The sequence below is a fragment of the Vipera ursinii genome, assembly GCF_947247035.1.
Source record: "Vipera ursinii genome assembly, chromosome: 3".
In the NCBI taxonomy this organism is placed as follows: Eukaryota; Metazoa; Chordata; class Lepidosauria; order Squamata; family Viperidae; genus Vipera; species Vipera ursinii.
The window spans coordinates 166,710,471-166,728,307 of record NC_139516.1 but is presented as its reverse complement, the minus strand read 5'-3'; the positions used below and the strand labels follow the sequence as shown (position 1 = coordinate 166,728,307).

The window sequence follows — 17,837 nt, the reverse complement described above, 5'->3', positions numbered from 1 at the left end:
ATTGATGGTTATGTAGATTTTTGTAACCCAAGTGGGGTACACTTCAGATGTTAAGACATCTGAATGGGAAGAATGGTCTTTTGAGAAAAGATGCAGGACTGCTGTGCAGGTGTGTGGTTCTGGATGGAAGGATAAGAGGGGATACCTGGATGATTATCCGAGGAGGTGCAGTTCAGGTAGTAAGAAAAGGCTAAGCATGTAAACCTCTACTCACCTTTTTTTTCAATAGCCACAGCCTGGTGAAGGCTACATACTTCTCTTTCACCATTTGGGGAGGACGGGACATTTGAGAAGTTTTCCCAGATAGATTGATTATACACTGGATTATGCACATATGATGGGGAGCCACAGCTGGCAACAAACTCTCACAGTATGTGCATATATCCTTTTCAGATTGCACTCACCATAAATGCTGTGCCTCTGAACATAATTTAGTGCTTACCAGAAAATGATCCAATATATTAATTCTCGTTACTTCCTTTACAGATTTTTTTATGCTTTGCATTCCAAAGCCTGTTTTCAAATTGTAGGAAACAAAGGCCATTTTGTTTTATTTTGTAGTAGAAACCAAGAGATCATGCTTTCAGTCCAACACACTTCACAGAGTTAAGTTGTAGGGAAAAATAGGGAAAACGTGCACACAATCTTGAAATTTAAGAAAATTAAGATGGAATAGAAATCTAAGCAGAACTGACCATGTGGTATAGGTGTTTCAGTGTACTAATATGTAAATACAATATTCTTGTGTCACTCATTCTAAACTTTTTAAAGAATTAATATATTAATCTTTTTAGAATCCTGTCTTCTAGGATAATTGTTTAGAATATGTTAAAAGGTCCCATAAAAGCACTAAGGGTTTAAAAAGGAAATTCTCAGAAACCTCAGAAAAAACATTTGAGCTATAAAACCAAATGAAGGCATCTCAGCCATGTTTAATATCCTGATTTATTGTATTATGTAGGGTTATTGTATTTATTGTATTACCTAGCATAAATTCTAACTGTTGTATGCTTTAAGGATCTTTGTCAACACTTAGCAAGGATTGTAAAAGATATACTGGCATAAGGATATAGGTATCTAGGAATAACCTCACATTTTATTTTTTTCATTTCATTTTTGTCCAATTTGTATTTCATTAGCAACATGTAGAATAAGTTGCATACAAGTTTTGTTTTATAATAATACTTATACATAAATATAGGTTTGATCATATATTTGTTGCATTGTTTAAACTTTTCCTAGAAATAAAAATCAGCTAATGGTGCAGCAGTGGTTAATATTACAGGTTTATGAGTATACAGCTGAATTAATTTTATTCTATTTCAGTTGTTGGCTGAAAAGAGGAATAACGCCTTGCTGGTCTCTAATAATTTTGCTACTCACATGGTAATCTGCCCAGAAATCCAGCTGTATTCACTGGACTTTGTATTAACTTTACTAATGAATCTTTGTTAATTTAGTCTCCAGAATGAGATTGAAAGTCATAATCTGGAAAATGTGGATGTTTAAAAATCTGCTTTGGAATATTTTAACTTGTGCTTGTCTTGAGCCTATTTCAGATGCCATAATCGTCTACTAGAAAATGATAATTCTGGGATTACCTGACATGTTTGTTTGAAAATTGCTTTGTTTTAATCTTATATTTCACACCCAGGATGGATATACAGAACTTTATTATCAAATTACAGGGCACCTGTTCCAGCTTTGTTTATTTCAATAAGCTGCTTTCCCATGGTCAGACTGCCCTTTTTAGTACTTCTACTTGAAATCCTTCATTTAGCCACACAAAAATGAAAAGGTATTCATTTGCAAGACATATATACAGTAAAATGTTACATGTTCTTGTAACCTACAGTTCTAAATATCTAATACAATATCTAAAGAAAAAAAATCTCAGATTTTTTCTTTAGCTATTGTGTCGAATATTTAGTACTGTAGGCTCCTATTTGTCAGAATTTTATTGGATATTTAGTACTATAGGTTATTTGTCAGAAATTTATTGGATAATTAGTACTGTAAGTTCTTATTTGTCAGGATTCCTCTAATACGAAATAAAATATTTACTAGAGCAGATATGGCCAATTTAGGATCTTATGGAAGTTTTTGAACTTATGCCAGAAACCTCTCTTAACATGGCCACTATGGGAGATCCACACCAACAGATTGACCACTAATGTACTAGAATTTATTCAGGATTCATAATGTCTGGTTTGTTATTCTTGCTGGTAATTGTATAATTAATATTACTTGCACTCTTTAGTGAAATGGAGGGACAATTGCTACAGTTAGTAACTATTTTATACAGAAATTAGAACCATTCTTTTTTAAAAAAATCAAGAGTGTGAGTTTGAATTTGAACTTGCTTTACCTTAGTTATCAGTTTTTTTCTGCAGCAGTGACTAAAGGATATCATGTTTTCTCCTTAGTGAATCATATATTCAGGTATATGATCATATGGAGAAAACTAGGTGGATGCTTGCTATATTTAGAACATCATACTGTTGGCCAGAAAATAGACTTATTTCTGCTCAGTGCTTTATAGAATAGGTTGACAGTGGCAGCAGTTGGAAATTATTAGAATAGTGCTATAAGTAGGAAACAAAACTGTTACTCCAGTAGCTATATCAAAAGGATTATAAAGAGGATTATGTGTTGTCTTCACACATTCAAAGCTTAATTTTTAATTTAATCAAGCTGCAGTTTTCTATTCTTTCTGAATAGAAACTAGGTTCAGACCTTGTTTACAAGCTTGATTTGAAGTTAGAACTCAAAATGTAGTTTATTGGTTTAGATCTGATGGTGAATTATAGGTTTGTTTATTTATTTATTTATTTATTTATTTATTTATTTATTTATTTATTTATTTATTTATTTATTTATTTGATTTATATACCGCCCTTCTCCTGAAGGACTCAGGGCGGTGTACAGGGCAATAAAATAAGAATACATTAGTTAAATAATTTTAAAAACCCAAATCCATCAGGCCAGGCCGGCTTGTTCGAATAGATAAGTTTTTAGGTCACGCCGGAAGGAGCGAAGGTCAGGGGCCATCCAGAGTTCAGCTGGTAAGCGGTTCCAAAGGATTGGTGCACCCACAGAGAATGGTCTCCCCCTGGGGGTCACCAGCCGACATTCTCTGACCGGTGGTACCCTGAGGAGGCCCTCTCTGTGGGAACGTACCGGACGGAGGGACGTTGACGCCGGCAGTAGGTGCTCCCGCAGGTAATCTGGACCCATGCCATGTAGGGCTTTGTATGTCATCACCAGCACCTTGAATTTCACTCGGAAGGCAACTGGAAGCAAGTGCAGCTCACGGAACAGAGGTGTAGTATGGGAGTATCGGGAGACCCCCAAAAGAACTCGTGCAGCTGCACTCTGTACCAGCTGAAGCTTCCGAGTGGTTCTCAAGGGCAGCCCCATGTAAAGAGCATTGCAGTAGTCTAGACGAGAGGTCACAAGTGCATGGGTGACTGATTAACTGATTAATTGATTAATTTAGAAAATGAAGTACACTGGGAATATGGAAGAGGACAAAATAAAGGTGTATGCAAACACAGTGTTCATTCACTATTCTGCAAATCGTAGTTTGGAGAATGAATGAAGTTGTTATGATGTGCTAGTTGAATCGTTGCTATGAGCTCAGAGCTGTTGACTTTTGCCATCTTATATAATAGCCTTTGAACAGAAAAATTAAAAATCTGTAACTAGTACTATCCAAGACCTATAAGCCAGCTTCTCACAGTCTTACTCAAGAGAGTCTTTCCAACTCTGAATTCCTTCATCAGCATCAGTTGAGTTTCAATTCCTTTTCATTCTTCCAGTCTCTCATCATGGTTTTCATAATATGAATGGCTACATAGAAAAGGTCTTTTCTGTGAAGGCATTTTAATTTTAAAATAATTATTTTCTAGTTGTTAAAATGTAGGCATCAAACTAGGTTCTCCCTAGATTTTCCTGAGTTTTTAATGAATAGCTTGGTACAATGTTATAAAAAATGTTTTGTATAGTTAACTACATGAGGCTAATTTATATAAACAAAGGCAAGGGCTTTTGCTTCTTAAGCAAGCCAGGCTTTAAAGCAGGGGTGTCAAATTGCCGGCCCATGGGCCGGTTGCATCATATGGAGACCATGCCCACTCCAGCTCCAGCAATGAAAACAAAGTTGCAGGTCGCAACACTTCACATGACGCAGGGAGTTTGACACCCGTGCTTTAAAGCATGTTTAAATTTTATCATGAATAAACCTGTTGTGTTGTTAAAATGTGTAGAAACAGCATAAATCCAAACTGTCAAAGCCTGTCAGAGGTGGATCTTGTGGAATTCCAAACGTAGAAGGTACTATTATAGAAAAGATCCAACATTTGGAAAATGCTATTTTAGGGTTGCGTATAAAAGAATTTGAAAATAGGGTTTCCCTACAGGACACACATAGCGGAAGCTCCTAAAATATCTATGATATGTTAGGCTACCTTTTGACAGTTTTAAAAATCAGTACCAATATTTTGAATATAGCATGGAAATTAACTGCCAGGTTATAAGGCTTATTTACAATATTAGCATAATATGGTTCAAGTCAGTAAAAACTAGATAACTGAATTCAAAACAAATTGATTTTTTTTCAAATATAGTATGTTCAGTGATAATATCATTTATTTGATGTTATGGTTTAGATAGAAAATGACTTTGCTATGAATATGAAAGCAGCCATATTCTTAGTATCCAAATTAAATGACAGGAAATTTTCCTGTGGGTAGTATATTCTAAGTTAGGCCTATTCAGTAGGTTGGCCGAGTGCCCTAGTCTATGAAATTGATCTTCAAGTAAAATTGTTACCCAAGCTCAGAGTGATGAAAAGATTATTTAGAATTGTGTTTGTTGTTGTTTTTAGCTGCGAAGTCATGTCCGACCCATCGCAACCCCATGGACAACGTTCCTCCAGGCCTTCCTGTCCTCTACCATCTTCTGGAGTCCATTTAAGCTCACGCCTACTGCTTCAGTGACTCCATCCAGCCACCTCATTCTTTGTCGTCCCCTTCTTCTTTTGCCCTCAACCTTTCCCAGCATTAGCCTCTTCTCCAGTGAGCCCTTCCTTCTCATTAGGTGGCCAAAGTATTTGAGTTTCAACTTCAGGACCTGGCCTTCTAAAGAGCAGTCAGGGTTGATCTCCTCTAGGACTGACCGGTTTGATCACCTTGCAGTCCAAGGGACTTGCAACAGTCTTCTCCAGCACCATAGTTCAAAGGACTCAATTCTTTGGCACTCAGCCTTTCTTATGGTCCAGCTTTCACTGCCATACATTGCAACTGGGAAGACCCCATAGCCTTGACTATACGCACTTTTGTTGACAGGGTGATGTCTCTGCTTTTTAGTGTGCTGTCTAGATTTGCCATGGCTTTCCTCCCCAGAAGCAAGCGTCTTTTAATTTCTTGGCTACAGTCCCCATCTGCAGTGATCTTGGAGCCCAGGAAAATAAAATCTGTCACTACCTCCCTTTCTTCCCCATCTATTTGCCAGGAATTGAGAGGGCCGGATCTCCTTCTTCACCCGCAACAAGAGGCTCTTTAGTTCTTCTTCACTTTCTGCCATTAGAGTGGTATCATCTGCATATCTTAGGTTGTTGATATTTCTCCCGGCAATCTTAATTCCAACTTTTGATTCATCTAGCCCTGCCTTTCTCATGATGTGCTCTGCATATATGTTAAATAGGCAGGGCGACAGTATACAGCCTTGCCGGACTCCTTTCCCAATTTTGAACCAATCAGTGGTTCCGTGTCAAGTTCTCACTGTTGCTTCTTGACCCACATATAGGCTTCTCAAGAGACAAATAAGATGGTCTGGTACTCCCATCTCTTTAAGAACTTGCCACAGTTTGTTATGATCCACACAATCAAAGGCTTTAGCATAGTCAGTGAAACAGAAGTAGATGTTTTTCTGGAACTCCCTAGCTTTCTCCATGATCCAGCATATGTTGGCAATTTGATCTCTATTTCCTCTGCCTCTTCGAAATCCTTCCTGTACTTCTGGTAGTTCTTGATCCACATACTGCTGGAGTCTAGCTTGTAGGATTTTAAGCATAATTTTACTAGCATGTGAAATGAGTGCAATGGTGCGATAGTTTGAACATTCTTTGGCACTGCCTTTCTTTGGAATTGGAATGTAAACTGATCTTTTCCAATCCTGTGGCCACTGTAGAGTTTTCCAAATTTGCTGGCAAATTGAGTGTAGCACTTTTACTGCATCGTCTTTTAAGATTTTAAATAGCTCAGTTGGAATACTGTCACCTCCACTAGCTTTGTTGTTGCTCAGTTTTTCTAAGGCCCACTTCACTTCACATTCTAGGATGTCTGGCTCGAGGTCAGTGACCACCTCATTGTGGTTATCAGGGACGTTAAGCTCATTCTTGTATAGTTCTTCTGTGTAATTTTGCCACCTCTTCTTAATCTCTTCAGCCTCTGTTGGGTCCCTGCCATTTTGGTCCTTTATCATGCCCATTTTTACATGAAACGTTCCCTTCATCTTTCCAATTTTCTTGAAGAGATCTCTGGTCCTCCTATTCTATCGTTTTCTTCTATTTCTTTGCACTGTTCATTTAAGAAGGCATTCTTATCTCTTCTAGCTATTCTCTGGAATTCTGCATTCAATTGGGCGTATCTTTCTTTTTCTCCCTTGCCTTTTGCTTCCCTCCTTTCCTCAGCTATTTGCAAAGCTTCCTCAGACAGCCATTTTGCTTTCTTGCATTTCTTTTTCTTTGGGATGGTTTTAGTTGCTACCTGTTGTACAATGTTGCGAACCTCTGTCCATAGTTCTTCAGGTACTCTGTCTATCAGATCTAATTCCTTAAATCTATTTGTCGCCTCTACTGTATATTCAACAGGGATATGATTTAATTCATACCTGACTGGCCTAGTGCTTTTCCCTACTTTCTTCAGTTTAAGCCTAAACTTTGCAATGAGAAGCTCATGGTCTGAGCCACAGTCAGCTCCTGGTCTTGTTTTTACTGACTGTATAGAGCAGGGATCGGCAACCTAAAAAAGGAAAAGAGCCACTGGGAACCGGTTCCATCACAAATTTAAAAAAGTGGGAGCCGCGTGCGTGTGTCCATGCACACGCATGCGCAAAAAAAAGTTTTGCGCATGCGCAAAACGGTTTTTTGCGCATGCGCAGACTCACGCGGTTGCCATTTTTTTAAAAAGTGAGATGGAACCGGTTCCCGGTTGCCCGACGGCGACGGCCCGTCTGCAAAGCTGCCGCTTTCAGCAGCTTTGCAGACGGGCCGCGGCAGCTTCCTCATAGAGCAGCGCCCCTGCCCATTCTGAGAGGTGCGCGCGCACCTCTCCGAACGACCGGAGGTGCGCGCGCACCTCTCCAAACCTTTGGAGAGGTGCGCGCGTACCTCCGCGCGAACAGGCAGAGGTGCCGCTCTTTGAGGAAGCTGTAGCGGCCCGTTTCCGAAGCTGCCACTTTCGGCACCTCTCCAAACGGGCGGTGCCACTCTCCATTTGGAGAGGTGCGCGCGCACCGGGTGGCTGGGAGCCGCAGCAGACGGCTTCTCCATCTTTGGCTGCAGAGCACATAGTCAATCTGATTTCTTTGTTGACCGTCTGGTGATGTCCATGTGTAGAGCCATCTCTTGGGTTGTTGGAAAAGAGTGCTTGCTATGACCATCGTATTCTCTTGACTAATTTATTTTTAGTTTTTAATTTTAATTTATTGCACAGATGATTTTAATTTTATTTTTATCTTAATTTCTGTACTTATTATATGTTTTGTTGTTAGCCGCCCTGAGTCCTTCGGGAGATAGGGCGGGATATAAATCCAATAAATAAATAAATAAATAAATAAATAAATAAATAAATAAATAAATAAATAAATAAATTTCTATCAGCCTGTGCCCTGCTTCATTTTGTACTCCAAGGCCAACCTTGCCTGTTATTCCGGTTATGTTTTGGCTTCGTAATTTAGCATTCCAATCCCCCATGATGATAAGGACATCATTTTTTGGTGTTAGTTCTATAAGGTGCTGTAGGGCTTCATAGAACCGGTCAATTTCACCCTCTTCAGCACCAGTGGTTGGGGCATAGGCTTGGACTACTGTGATATTGAATGGTTTGCCTTGGATTCGAACTGAGATCATTCTGTCATTTTGGGGATTGTATCCCAGTATTGCTTTTCCTACTCTTTTATTGACTATGAAGGCTATTCCATTTCTTCTGAGGGATTCTTGCCCGCAGTAGTACCTGATGGTCATCTGAATTAAATTCACCCATTCCTGTCCATTTTAGTTCACTGATTCCTAAGATGTCAGTGTTCAGTGTTGTCATCTCTTGTTTGAGCACATCCAGCTTGCCTTGATTCATGGATCTTACATTCCAGGTTCCTATGGAGAAAAAATCTTTACAGCATCGGACTTTCCTTTCACCACCAGACACATCCACAGCTGAGCGTCCTTTCGGCTTTGGCTCAGTCGCTTCATTCCTTCTGGCACTACTAGTACTAGCCCTCTGCTCTTCCCCAGTAGCATATTGGACACCTTCCGACCTGAGGGGCTCATCTTCCAGCGTCATATCGTTTTGCCTTTTGTTACTGTCCATAGGGTTTTCATGGCAAAGATACTGGAGTGGGTTGCCATTTCCTTCTCCAGTGGAAACTCTCTGCTATGACCTGTCCGTCTTGGGTGGCCCTGCACGGCATAGCTCATAGCTTTATTGAATTACGCAAGCCCCTTCGCCACGACAAGGCAGTAATCCATGAAGGGGAGAATTGAGTTACTCAAGGCCAATAACAATTGCTTACAATTGTGTTTGTAAACTAGAAGAATAGTGTGGGTGTGCTTTTTTTTAACAAATTGGTAATGTGCAAAATGTCTGCTTTATGAAAGCATGAGATAAATGCTTGGGCAGAGGGATGCCGAAATTCATTATAGTAGTTCCGTGCATTACATAGAGCTGTTAATAAATGTATAATTAAACTGCAAATATGTATTACTTTTCATATTGCTTTAACTTTAGTTGTCAGTTTTCACCTAGTCAAGTCTTTTTCTTAAATATTTCTATTTTGTAATGTTCTGAAATAGTGCAGTGTGACAAAATCATAAAGCAACTGAATGATATAACTTTTTACCTTTTAATTTGCTTTTTAAAGATTGTTGACATGGTTTGGTTGTAAACTGAAGCCTATTCTTGAAATAACCTTTAGTCTCACATTCTTGGCAGCGATTAAATTTTATTCATATGTGTTTCTACTTATAGGTAAGGAATCTGAAACTGGAGCATGAGCAAGAGAAAAATAAGATCTTATCTGAAGCTCTAGAAACACTAGCCACTGAACACCATGAATTAGAGCAATCGCTAGTCAAAGGGTCACCCCCCCTGAGCATCCTTAGTGAGGAACAGTTCTATGATGCTTTATCAGGTAAGTATGTCAAAATGTATTGCACCAATGTATTTATGATTGGTAGACATATATAGATATTAATAATGGATACACACACCTCAATATATAGTCTGTATTCCTCTTCAATTTGTTGAATGCAAATTAAGAGCTTAATGAAAAAGAAATTTATGAGAGATTCAAAAGCTAAGTATGGTAAGTACCGGCTCAGGCACCAAATTAAGAAATGGGGATGAATTTATAAAACAGGTTATAACATTTTGCATATTGTTATTAGATTAGATTACTAAATCTCATACATTACTACAATTTATCTGTGTAACCCTCATAGAATTATTTATCAGATTCAAATGTTACTCTTGCTGTTACTTTCTGTGTTGCGAAAAATCCAAATATCTTGCCTCTTTTGGCTTATTCTTTGCTTATTATCATTTTGGTGGCTATTTAGGATGTCCATTTAGGCACCATTTTGTTCTGTGAAAAAAGGGAATAAGGTGAGGAATGAAAACACTGATTATGTGCACCTTCATGAATTTTTGAATGAAAGAATCTGATTTTTTGGTTAGATTTGAAAGAAGGGTTTTTTAGATTTAACATGCTAAGAGTTTGTTAAGGTGTGTGTAATATATTACTTTGCCAGTAATTCACACCTCAGAACAAAGACATGGCAATATGAAATTTTTTAGGCCACTATGAAACCTGGAAAATCTTGATATATTCCCAGAGAGATTTCCAGACAGCTGTTTTTAAGTTGTGTTTTTTTAATGTAACAAAAGGGGGGGGCATTGTTAAATAGATGAGTGAAGAATAGTTTCACTAACTATATTTAATTAAATATATAGCATAAAGTTTATACTTGGTTTGTTAAGTGTAGTTGAGGTGCTCTCTGAGCTTGTTTTCTTGAAGACATTTCATTACCCAAACTAGGTAATATAATCAGTGCTGTAAGGAGTGCTGTTTGCTGTCAGTTTATATTCTAGTGCAGACATGTCAAACTCGCGACTTGACGTGACATCGCGCAACATATCGGGATGGTTTTGCCATTGCCGGCAATGAGGTGGATGCAGCTTCTGGATGATGCGTCTGGCCCGTGGGCTGGCAGTTTGACACCCCTGTTCTAGTGGCTTGCCTGTCAGTTTTAGTGGGGGTGATCTTAGAGATTCTTTGATTGGGCTGTTTGCTGTTGGTTTCTTTGGCAGTTTCTTGATTGAGTTATTATTTACTTGATTGTTGGACTGATCTTAACCTTGGAATTAATCGATGCTAATCTGGGTGTTGATTGCTGGTGGAGAGATGCTTGGGTCTTTTTGTTCCTTTTTGGGCTGGGTGAAAGGCTCTTTTGCATAATCTACAGATGTTGTTAATGTCTGATTCGTCAGAGTGCCAGGCTTCTAGAAATTCCCTGGTGTTTTTGAACTTGGCTTGGTCTACGATGGTCACATTTTCCCAATTGAAACTATGGTTAAATCTGTCTATATGTTGTGAAATTAAAAGAATTTTCATCATGTCTTCTGACTGCTAGTTGTTCGTGTTTGTGTTCTGCCAGTCTTTCTGTCCTACATAGTGGTTGTTATCTACAGCATACAATGTAAGGACTGCAACAACCATTGCTGTGTAAGTCGATTCTGTTAATTAGTTTGGGAAAGACTTAACCCTGAAGCTTAATAAATTCACATTTGCCTATCTTGTAGATTCAGAATCTGAAAAATCGTTTACTGGATTTGAAACCGTGACTAGCTTCTCATTGGAAAGCAGCGAGGACTCTAGTGACACTATAACAACTAACATGTCTGAAGAAAAAGCAAATAAAAATCGAGAGACTCTATCAAATGGCATAAAAAAACACAGGTATGGTTTTGCCTAGTGTCCTGAGAGGTAGCTTCTATTGCTATGTGACAAAAGCTCATCTAATACCTCTAACAGATAATTGGGGATACTGCTGCCTCTTCTCTGGAGAACAGAGAATAACAAAACAACTGTACCTTAACAGGAACATTTTTCTTTTTATGAACATTGGGGAAAAATATTAAATGAACGATATGACTTTATCATAACACAAACTAAATAGAGAAATTCTTAACAATACATGTTTCTAATTCATTTAAATTAGCCTTGTTAAAATCAATACTGTCTCTTTATTTCTTCATGTTTTTTTAATGTGTCTGTGCTGCTTTTTAAGTTTTCAGTTACTTGATATCCTTCATAGGTTTATACCAATTGGAGCTAACCAATAATTTCAATTAAGAGCCAAAAAGTGTGTAGAGGAGTTGCATTCAGGTATTGCTCCTTCATCTGTTGTTTTTATCTCTAACAAAGAACACTAGTTCCTCAGTTATATGTAATAGATACCTAATTTCTCAGGTTTCACTATAGAGAGAACTTAATACATGTACTTTTTCCCTTCCAATTTGCATAGAGTTTAAAGGAATACTTGTCATTATTCTACTTTTTTATAATGATTTTTTTCTTATATAATGAAAATAGAATATATGCAATCAAGTTAACCTTAAGTCTCATATCTATTAACATCTGAATAGTTGTGGGTAGGCTCAGTAATGCATTCTGTTCAGAGGACAGTATAACTACAAAGAAAGACAGGTGTTTACTGAAACTTTGACTCCTTCATTGATGATCTTGAATATTGCTGGGGGAGAGGGAGGAATAAATATTTCTAAACCCAAGCAAGTTGAAATGGTTATGAAGCCAGGAATTTTTCTTATCTCACTTGATTATCACTGAATAGTAACATCCTTAATTTCCTGTATTGTTTCTCCCAATGATGTCCCTAAAATGCCTGCATCCCCTGACAAAATGCTAAATAAATTACTACTAGGATCCTTAAGTCAGTTGGCTGTTTTTTCTGCACAAACGAGCAGTGTTGATTTCAATGTTGTTTTAAGCATAAGAAACAAGCCCTAATTTGGCAAGTGTCCATAAAACATTGTAAAATGCAGTTGCCAAAATTGTAAACAAGAGGTGATTGGAGCCTCCAGGCTCTTGTTTCCTATTCCTCTGAGGCTTCTTTACTTTCCACTACAGATGTCTCTCATTATGCTTTTGGATCATTGCATTTTCACATCTCTAAGCTTATCCCATATTTTACTTCTTTCCCATTTTTTTCTTCTGTATTTATAAATGCTTAAAGATTACTACTGGTTTTTTATGGACTTGTGGTAGCATTTTGAAAACACTGAGCTAGGATATTTCTTCAGAAGTAAAATTGAACCATAAAATTTCAATTATGGTGAATGTCCTCTTCCAAACTATATTTGCAGCATTTAATCTCTTTATCTAGCAGCACTCAGGGAACTGATGTCTGCATGCGTATTGATGTCAGTTGTCATGGCTCTGTGGGAAAACAAGTCTAAATTTTGCTTTGAAGCAAACTTCCCCAAGGAGATAAAGCTGTTCAGTGTTTCTAGTTATCTTGGGATTTTTCTACGGGTTGCTTGTCTTGTCATCTAATTACGCTGCATTTGTAGCATAAATATTTGAATGTTTTGTAATAGGGGTGGGGTATTTATAATTGTGTTCTTGGGTGGAAGCAAGATATGTTATCACATGTGTGCAGCTATTTTGTTTTAATTCTAAACATATTTTTGATGAAAAGTAATAAATACCTGTTATGTCAACAACTGTAGTATTGTTTATGTTTCATGCAAAAGAGAGACCTAGCAATGGTGACATTTTTGGTTTTAGGGAAGACAATTTTTATGCACCCTCAAAATCTGCTTAAATTAATGGTGGAACAGATAAGGTTCTTTCTGCTTTCCTGTTTTTTTTGATTCCTGTAGATTACAGCACTTTCTGTGGGGATTTCCACCCTACACCAGATGAATTGACTGATTTTCTCTTCAACATTATTTCAAGGGAAGAATTGGAGGTGGGGAAAGTGGATCTTGAAGCTCAGCCATTGACAGGAGTTTAGGCTCCATCAGAAAACTTAGCACTATAACATATAAAGATGTTTCTTTACATTTGAGCCACAGCAATAAAGGGTTTGTGAAGTGAAATGAACAGAGAAGCAAGCCATTCTGTTTAGAAGGCAAGACAATTAGCTTTCGAAAAACCTCAAACCTAGATTAAGACAAGAATCAGAATGAAAAGCTTGGTCATGATTGGTCTGGGTGCAGAGCAAAATGAAATGGAACAGTGGAAGAAATCACACGTAATATTTATCATTCTAAGGATTTGTCACCAAGATTTGCTGAGCAAGTCAGATAGCTCAACAAACCAAACACATTTAATGGCTTCCTATCTATTTGTTCCACTAATATCCAAATACCCCAAAGCTGGAAAAGTCAATTTAGTCTTTGAATAATTTAGAGTTTGATGAGCTGGGTTTTTTTTTTAGTATGTATATGGCTGATAATTGTGTTATATATGGTGTATGCCTTTGGGTTCTTTAAATTAGATTTATTTGTTAAATGTGTTTTGGGAGGTAAAAATTATATATATAAATTATTTTGGCTTGGCTTTTTGGTTGGGAGTTGAGTGGGTAAAGTTAGCCTTTTTGTATCAGTTTTGTGTGTATGTGTAGAATAGTTTGTAGCATGTGTTTCCCTGAATATTTTTGAGGATTTAGTTGTGGACATTCTTTTATGGGAACTCAATATGTATTTTATATAGTTATCTGTAATTGTGCATCATTAGTTTGCGTTCTATAAAAATTGATATTTTATAGGGTGAAAGATCTGATAATCTTATACTCAAGAAGAAGCAAGAAATAGCCACATAAAGTTTTCAGTTTTTAAAACTGGACTTGCTTGAGTATTTTTGTAGATAAGCAAGAGGTGAGGGGAATAAATCAAGATAGAATTCTAGGTTCAAATATTTCAAGCCATGGTTAAGCAGACCAGGATCTGTAAGCATACTCAACCAAGAATAAAATTGTTGCTTTGAGCAGAGTTAGATAGCCATTCAAACCACAATTAGGCAAAAGATATCCGGCAAGTGTTATCTGTGAATATGTGATCCAGATGGACTTGGATATGAACAACAGTGGAGCTAAAACTAAATTAACATAAGAAGGATTTGCTTTGCTGTGCTTTTTTTACCCTCCTGAGTCACTGATATAATCTTGGATTATTACTAAGGTACTGAGATACTTTTCATGTTCTATTTCTCTGTACATATATAATATTGAAAGGACATGGTTGGAGAAGCTAAGAATACCAGGAATATTTGCAAAACCAAAATTATGATCAACATGTTTGGCTAATGCTCTGCATCTAATGTCCATCCTGAGGAACAAAACAAGTATTTTCCCCTTGGTGGGTAACAGTGTCTTACCAATTTCACTTATTTCAAAGGAATTTTCATTCAAAATTCCTAATTTTGATCCAAACCAGAAGTTTGCCTTTTTGGCATGTCTATACACTAAGAAGTTTATTCTCTGAGTAGTACTACCATTGAGGCCTGAAGAGCATGAGTGAAACAGAAGAATATGAAGATTTCCAAAGTTGCAGAAAAGGGGGAAAAAGAAACTCGGCAATGGCCACAAATTCTGTCAGTTGAAGAAGAAAAAAAAGGGATAAAATGAAATATCCTGAAAAAGGTAACCAGGTACCAACTTGTTTAAAAACATTGTATTGCAACATTTTGTAGTAGGTTCTGTTCAGTAATAATGAGAAAACAATAATAGTTCTGTTTCACATATTAAAGAGCCTTTCAATCCCAGAACATCTGAGGTATCTGAATCCCTTTTTCTGTTACCCCCAAGATCCCTTTGATTCCAATGGCTGATGATATGGGTCACTGGCATTTTGAGGCAAAAAGCACATGAAAACTTTAGTGTAAGCCATGAAATGATCCTGAAGTAGCTTAAGAAAGCAAATATACAACTCTACAACTTTCCCCAAAGCTATGAAAACAAAAAAATATTTCCAGCCATTTGCAGCATTACAGTCCCACACCCAATGCCCACCCTCCGTGGCTCTCTGCTCCTTCCAAACATTGAAGGTGGCCCTTTACTATCAAAAGATGAGGCCCATTTTTATGGGAATAATATTCAAATGTGATTATATAAAGAGGCAGAAAGATTTGCCTAAAACCAGATCTTCAATTTATGGCGGATACATTGCTGTTTATCTTACTTTATTTGTTTATTTCATTTATTGTATATCCCACCACAGGACACTCCTATCAAGATTTTCATAGTTCTGTGACCATTAAGCTTTAAAGCAACTTAACAATGTTTTTTGGCTGTGGCTTGTTCTCCAAGCTTGTTTTAAAATAATTTCTGAGTGTTTCATTACCAAACTAGGTATTATTTGTATGTTTTTTGCTCGGTTTTCATGAACACTAGCAATTTAACATTCCCTTGCTTTTTTATATTCCATCTTTTTGTTGTTCATGGAGATTCTCAGTCATCCAGGTCATGGTTGTCCCAAATGTGCTTTTTCATGAGGCAACTGGATTTTGTTTTTTCTCTTTGAAAACATTTCGCTTCTAATCCAAGCAGCTTCTAGAATGAGGTGAAGAAGCTTCTTGGATGAGAAGCAAAACATCTTCAAAGAGAAAAAAGAAAGTCCAGTTTCCTCATGAAAAAGCATCTTTGGGCCATCTTTTTGTTCAAATCAATCAACTCAATGTAGTATAGTCTAAACATATTATTTAGCTTGCCAAAACATTCTAGCCAATTTGAAATATTTTTATCACAATTCTTGTTTTTAATGCTTTGCAAACAGTTATGGGGAAACTGCCATAAATATTTGGAATAATTCAGTATGAAGCATTTCTGAAGCATTAATTTTAAATGGACGACATGTCCCTTTTCTTGTTTTCTCTATACTAAAAAGTAATATGTGTCCTTTACTGTATTGCAACTGTTTTTCTGGCAGTTGTCTTCTCTAAACTAATTATGAAAAAATGTATTTCTTGAAATTGAAGCCATAATCTCATAGTTTATTTATTTATTAAATTTATATGCCATCTACCTCATTATCAAGCAAATCTGGGCACCTTACAATGTCAGTATAAATAGCAGTATAAATATTAACTATAAGATTAAAAATATTAAAACAGGCAATCAAAGTTAAAACATTTCATTTTCTGTCACCTTAAATGCACATGTGGTTTCTGTGTTAGCAAACTACCTTTAGCTCAAAAGTTGTTTTGGTGCTAGTTAGACATGGGCAATTAATATAAAATGAAAGGCATTTTATCAGCTAAAATTTATAAATGATTCATTTTCTTAGTATTTTGCTCCTTTTATAGTATCTTCTCATGAATTCTAATAGTGAAGTGAATAAAAAAGATCCATCTGTAAAATATTGTCCTGTATTTCATACTAATAAGGAACATTATAAACATGATCCTAAAAATAAGAGATACTTTTTGTTGGTCCACAGTTTGAAATAATGCAAGGAATTTTCCTTTTGATGATCTTCATACAGCTTATTTCTGAAATGGAGAACATTTCTCTCACTTGTGAATTTTCTTTCAGATATCCTGGATGAAGGACTTGTCCTATAAAAGGGACTTCCTGTCTTCAAGTAGATCAAAATCTTTACTGGATGCAGGTCTATCCTGTGAAAGGACCACTGCTTTTTCCCCCCACAGATATAGTATTCATAAATTAGATAAAAGACTCTTTCAAGATAGAATCTCTAAACAGGGGAAAGACATTTTCATAAGAAGATACTCCACAGTTTAAATATAGGTTTTATGACTTCTACCCACATAGCCTGGAACTGTTTATGTTTTTCAAGGGCTAAACATCTCAAACGTTTTTTCAGTATCCGTCAAATTCTTTGAACAAAGTTTGATTGGACACAAATAACACAGGTGTAACAAGGGACTGCCCTGTACATTTTATGTCGTACATTAAATAAAAAGCTTTTTTTAATGATAATGCCTAAGAACCCATGATTAAATTTTTCCAAAAACAATTTGTGTATTTCTGTGCAGTTTTGAAAGAGGCCATTCACTGATCAATTCTGTCTTCACTTTTGGAATGATGTTGGTTTTTTCTTTATTTAGTCTAATGAAGTCTTAACAATTTTGCTAATCAAAGGTTGCAGGAACTATTCTTCCTACATTTTCCATCAATTTGCTTTTTCCTTCTGGCAGCTTGGCTTCTCCTATGCTACTCAATGCAAAACGTGACATGAAAATTTGAACATGCATCATCTGCAATGAAGCATGCAGGCAGGAAATTATTAGAGATAAGAATAGTTTGAGAATGATCCTAGTGCTCATCTAGGATGCAGGTGACAATGCAAGCTGTTGTTCGTTGTAATTGCTCAGTAAAATGTAAGTGGGATTGTTTTAGTAATTGGGCAAAAACCAACCAAAAGAAGACATTTGCTGAGGGTTGGGGCTGAAGTATTGAACTTAAGGAGGCTTGGGAATTACTTTTTGTAAAATATTAGGAGTGGGTCAGTGGGACTAAGTAGATTTTCTGCAGTTGCTGGACCCTACAAGAGATAGAAAAGCAATTGAAG

At 36.8% G+C, this 17,837-nt stretch overlaps 1 protein-coding gene and 1 long non-coding RNA gene across 8 annotated transcripts in view; both read left to right on the top strand.

The window, feature by feature from the left end:
- The window catches only part of OSBPL1A (oxysterol binding protein like 1A), a 67,213-nt gene that overhangs the window by 27,565 nt on the left and 21,811 nt on the right, over positions 1–17,837 (top strand). For all 7 annotated transcript variants that reach the window (XM_083359979.1, XM_083359976.1, XM_083359981.1 and 4 more), the window contains 2 exons: positions 9,249–9,411; positions 11,082–11,238. In XM_083359979.1, coding sequence (XP_083216105.1) covers positions 9,249–9,411; positions 11,082–11,238 — 320 coding nt within the window. The remainder of the gene's footprint in view (positions 1–9,248; positions 9,412–11,081; positions 11,239–17,837) is intronic.
- LOC310638712 lies at positions 11,255–17,246 on the top strand. Its single transcript, XR_014492164.1, has 2 exons — positions 11,255–14,947; positions 16,838–17,246. It is a non-coding gene; the product is annotated as an uncharacterized lncRNA (long non-coding RNA).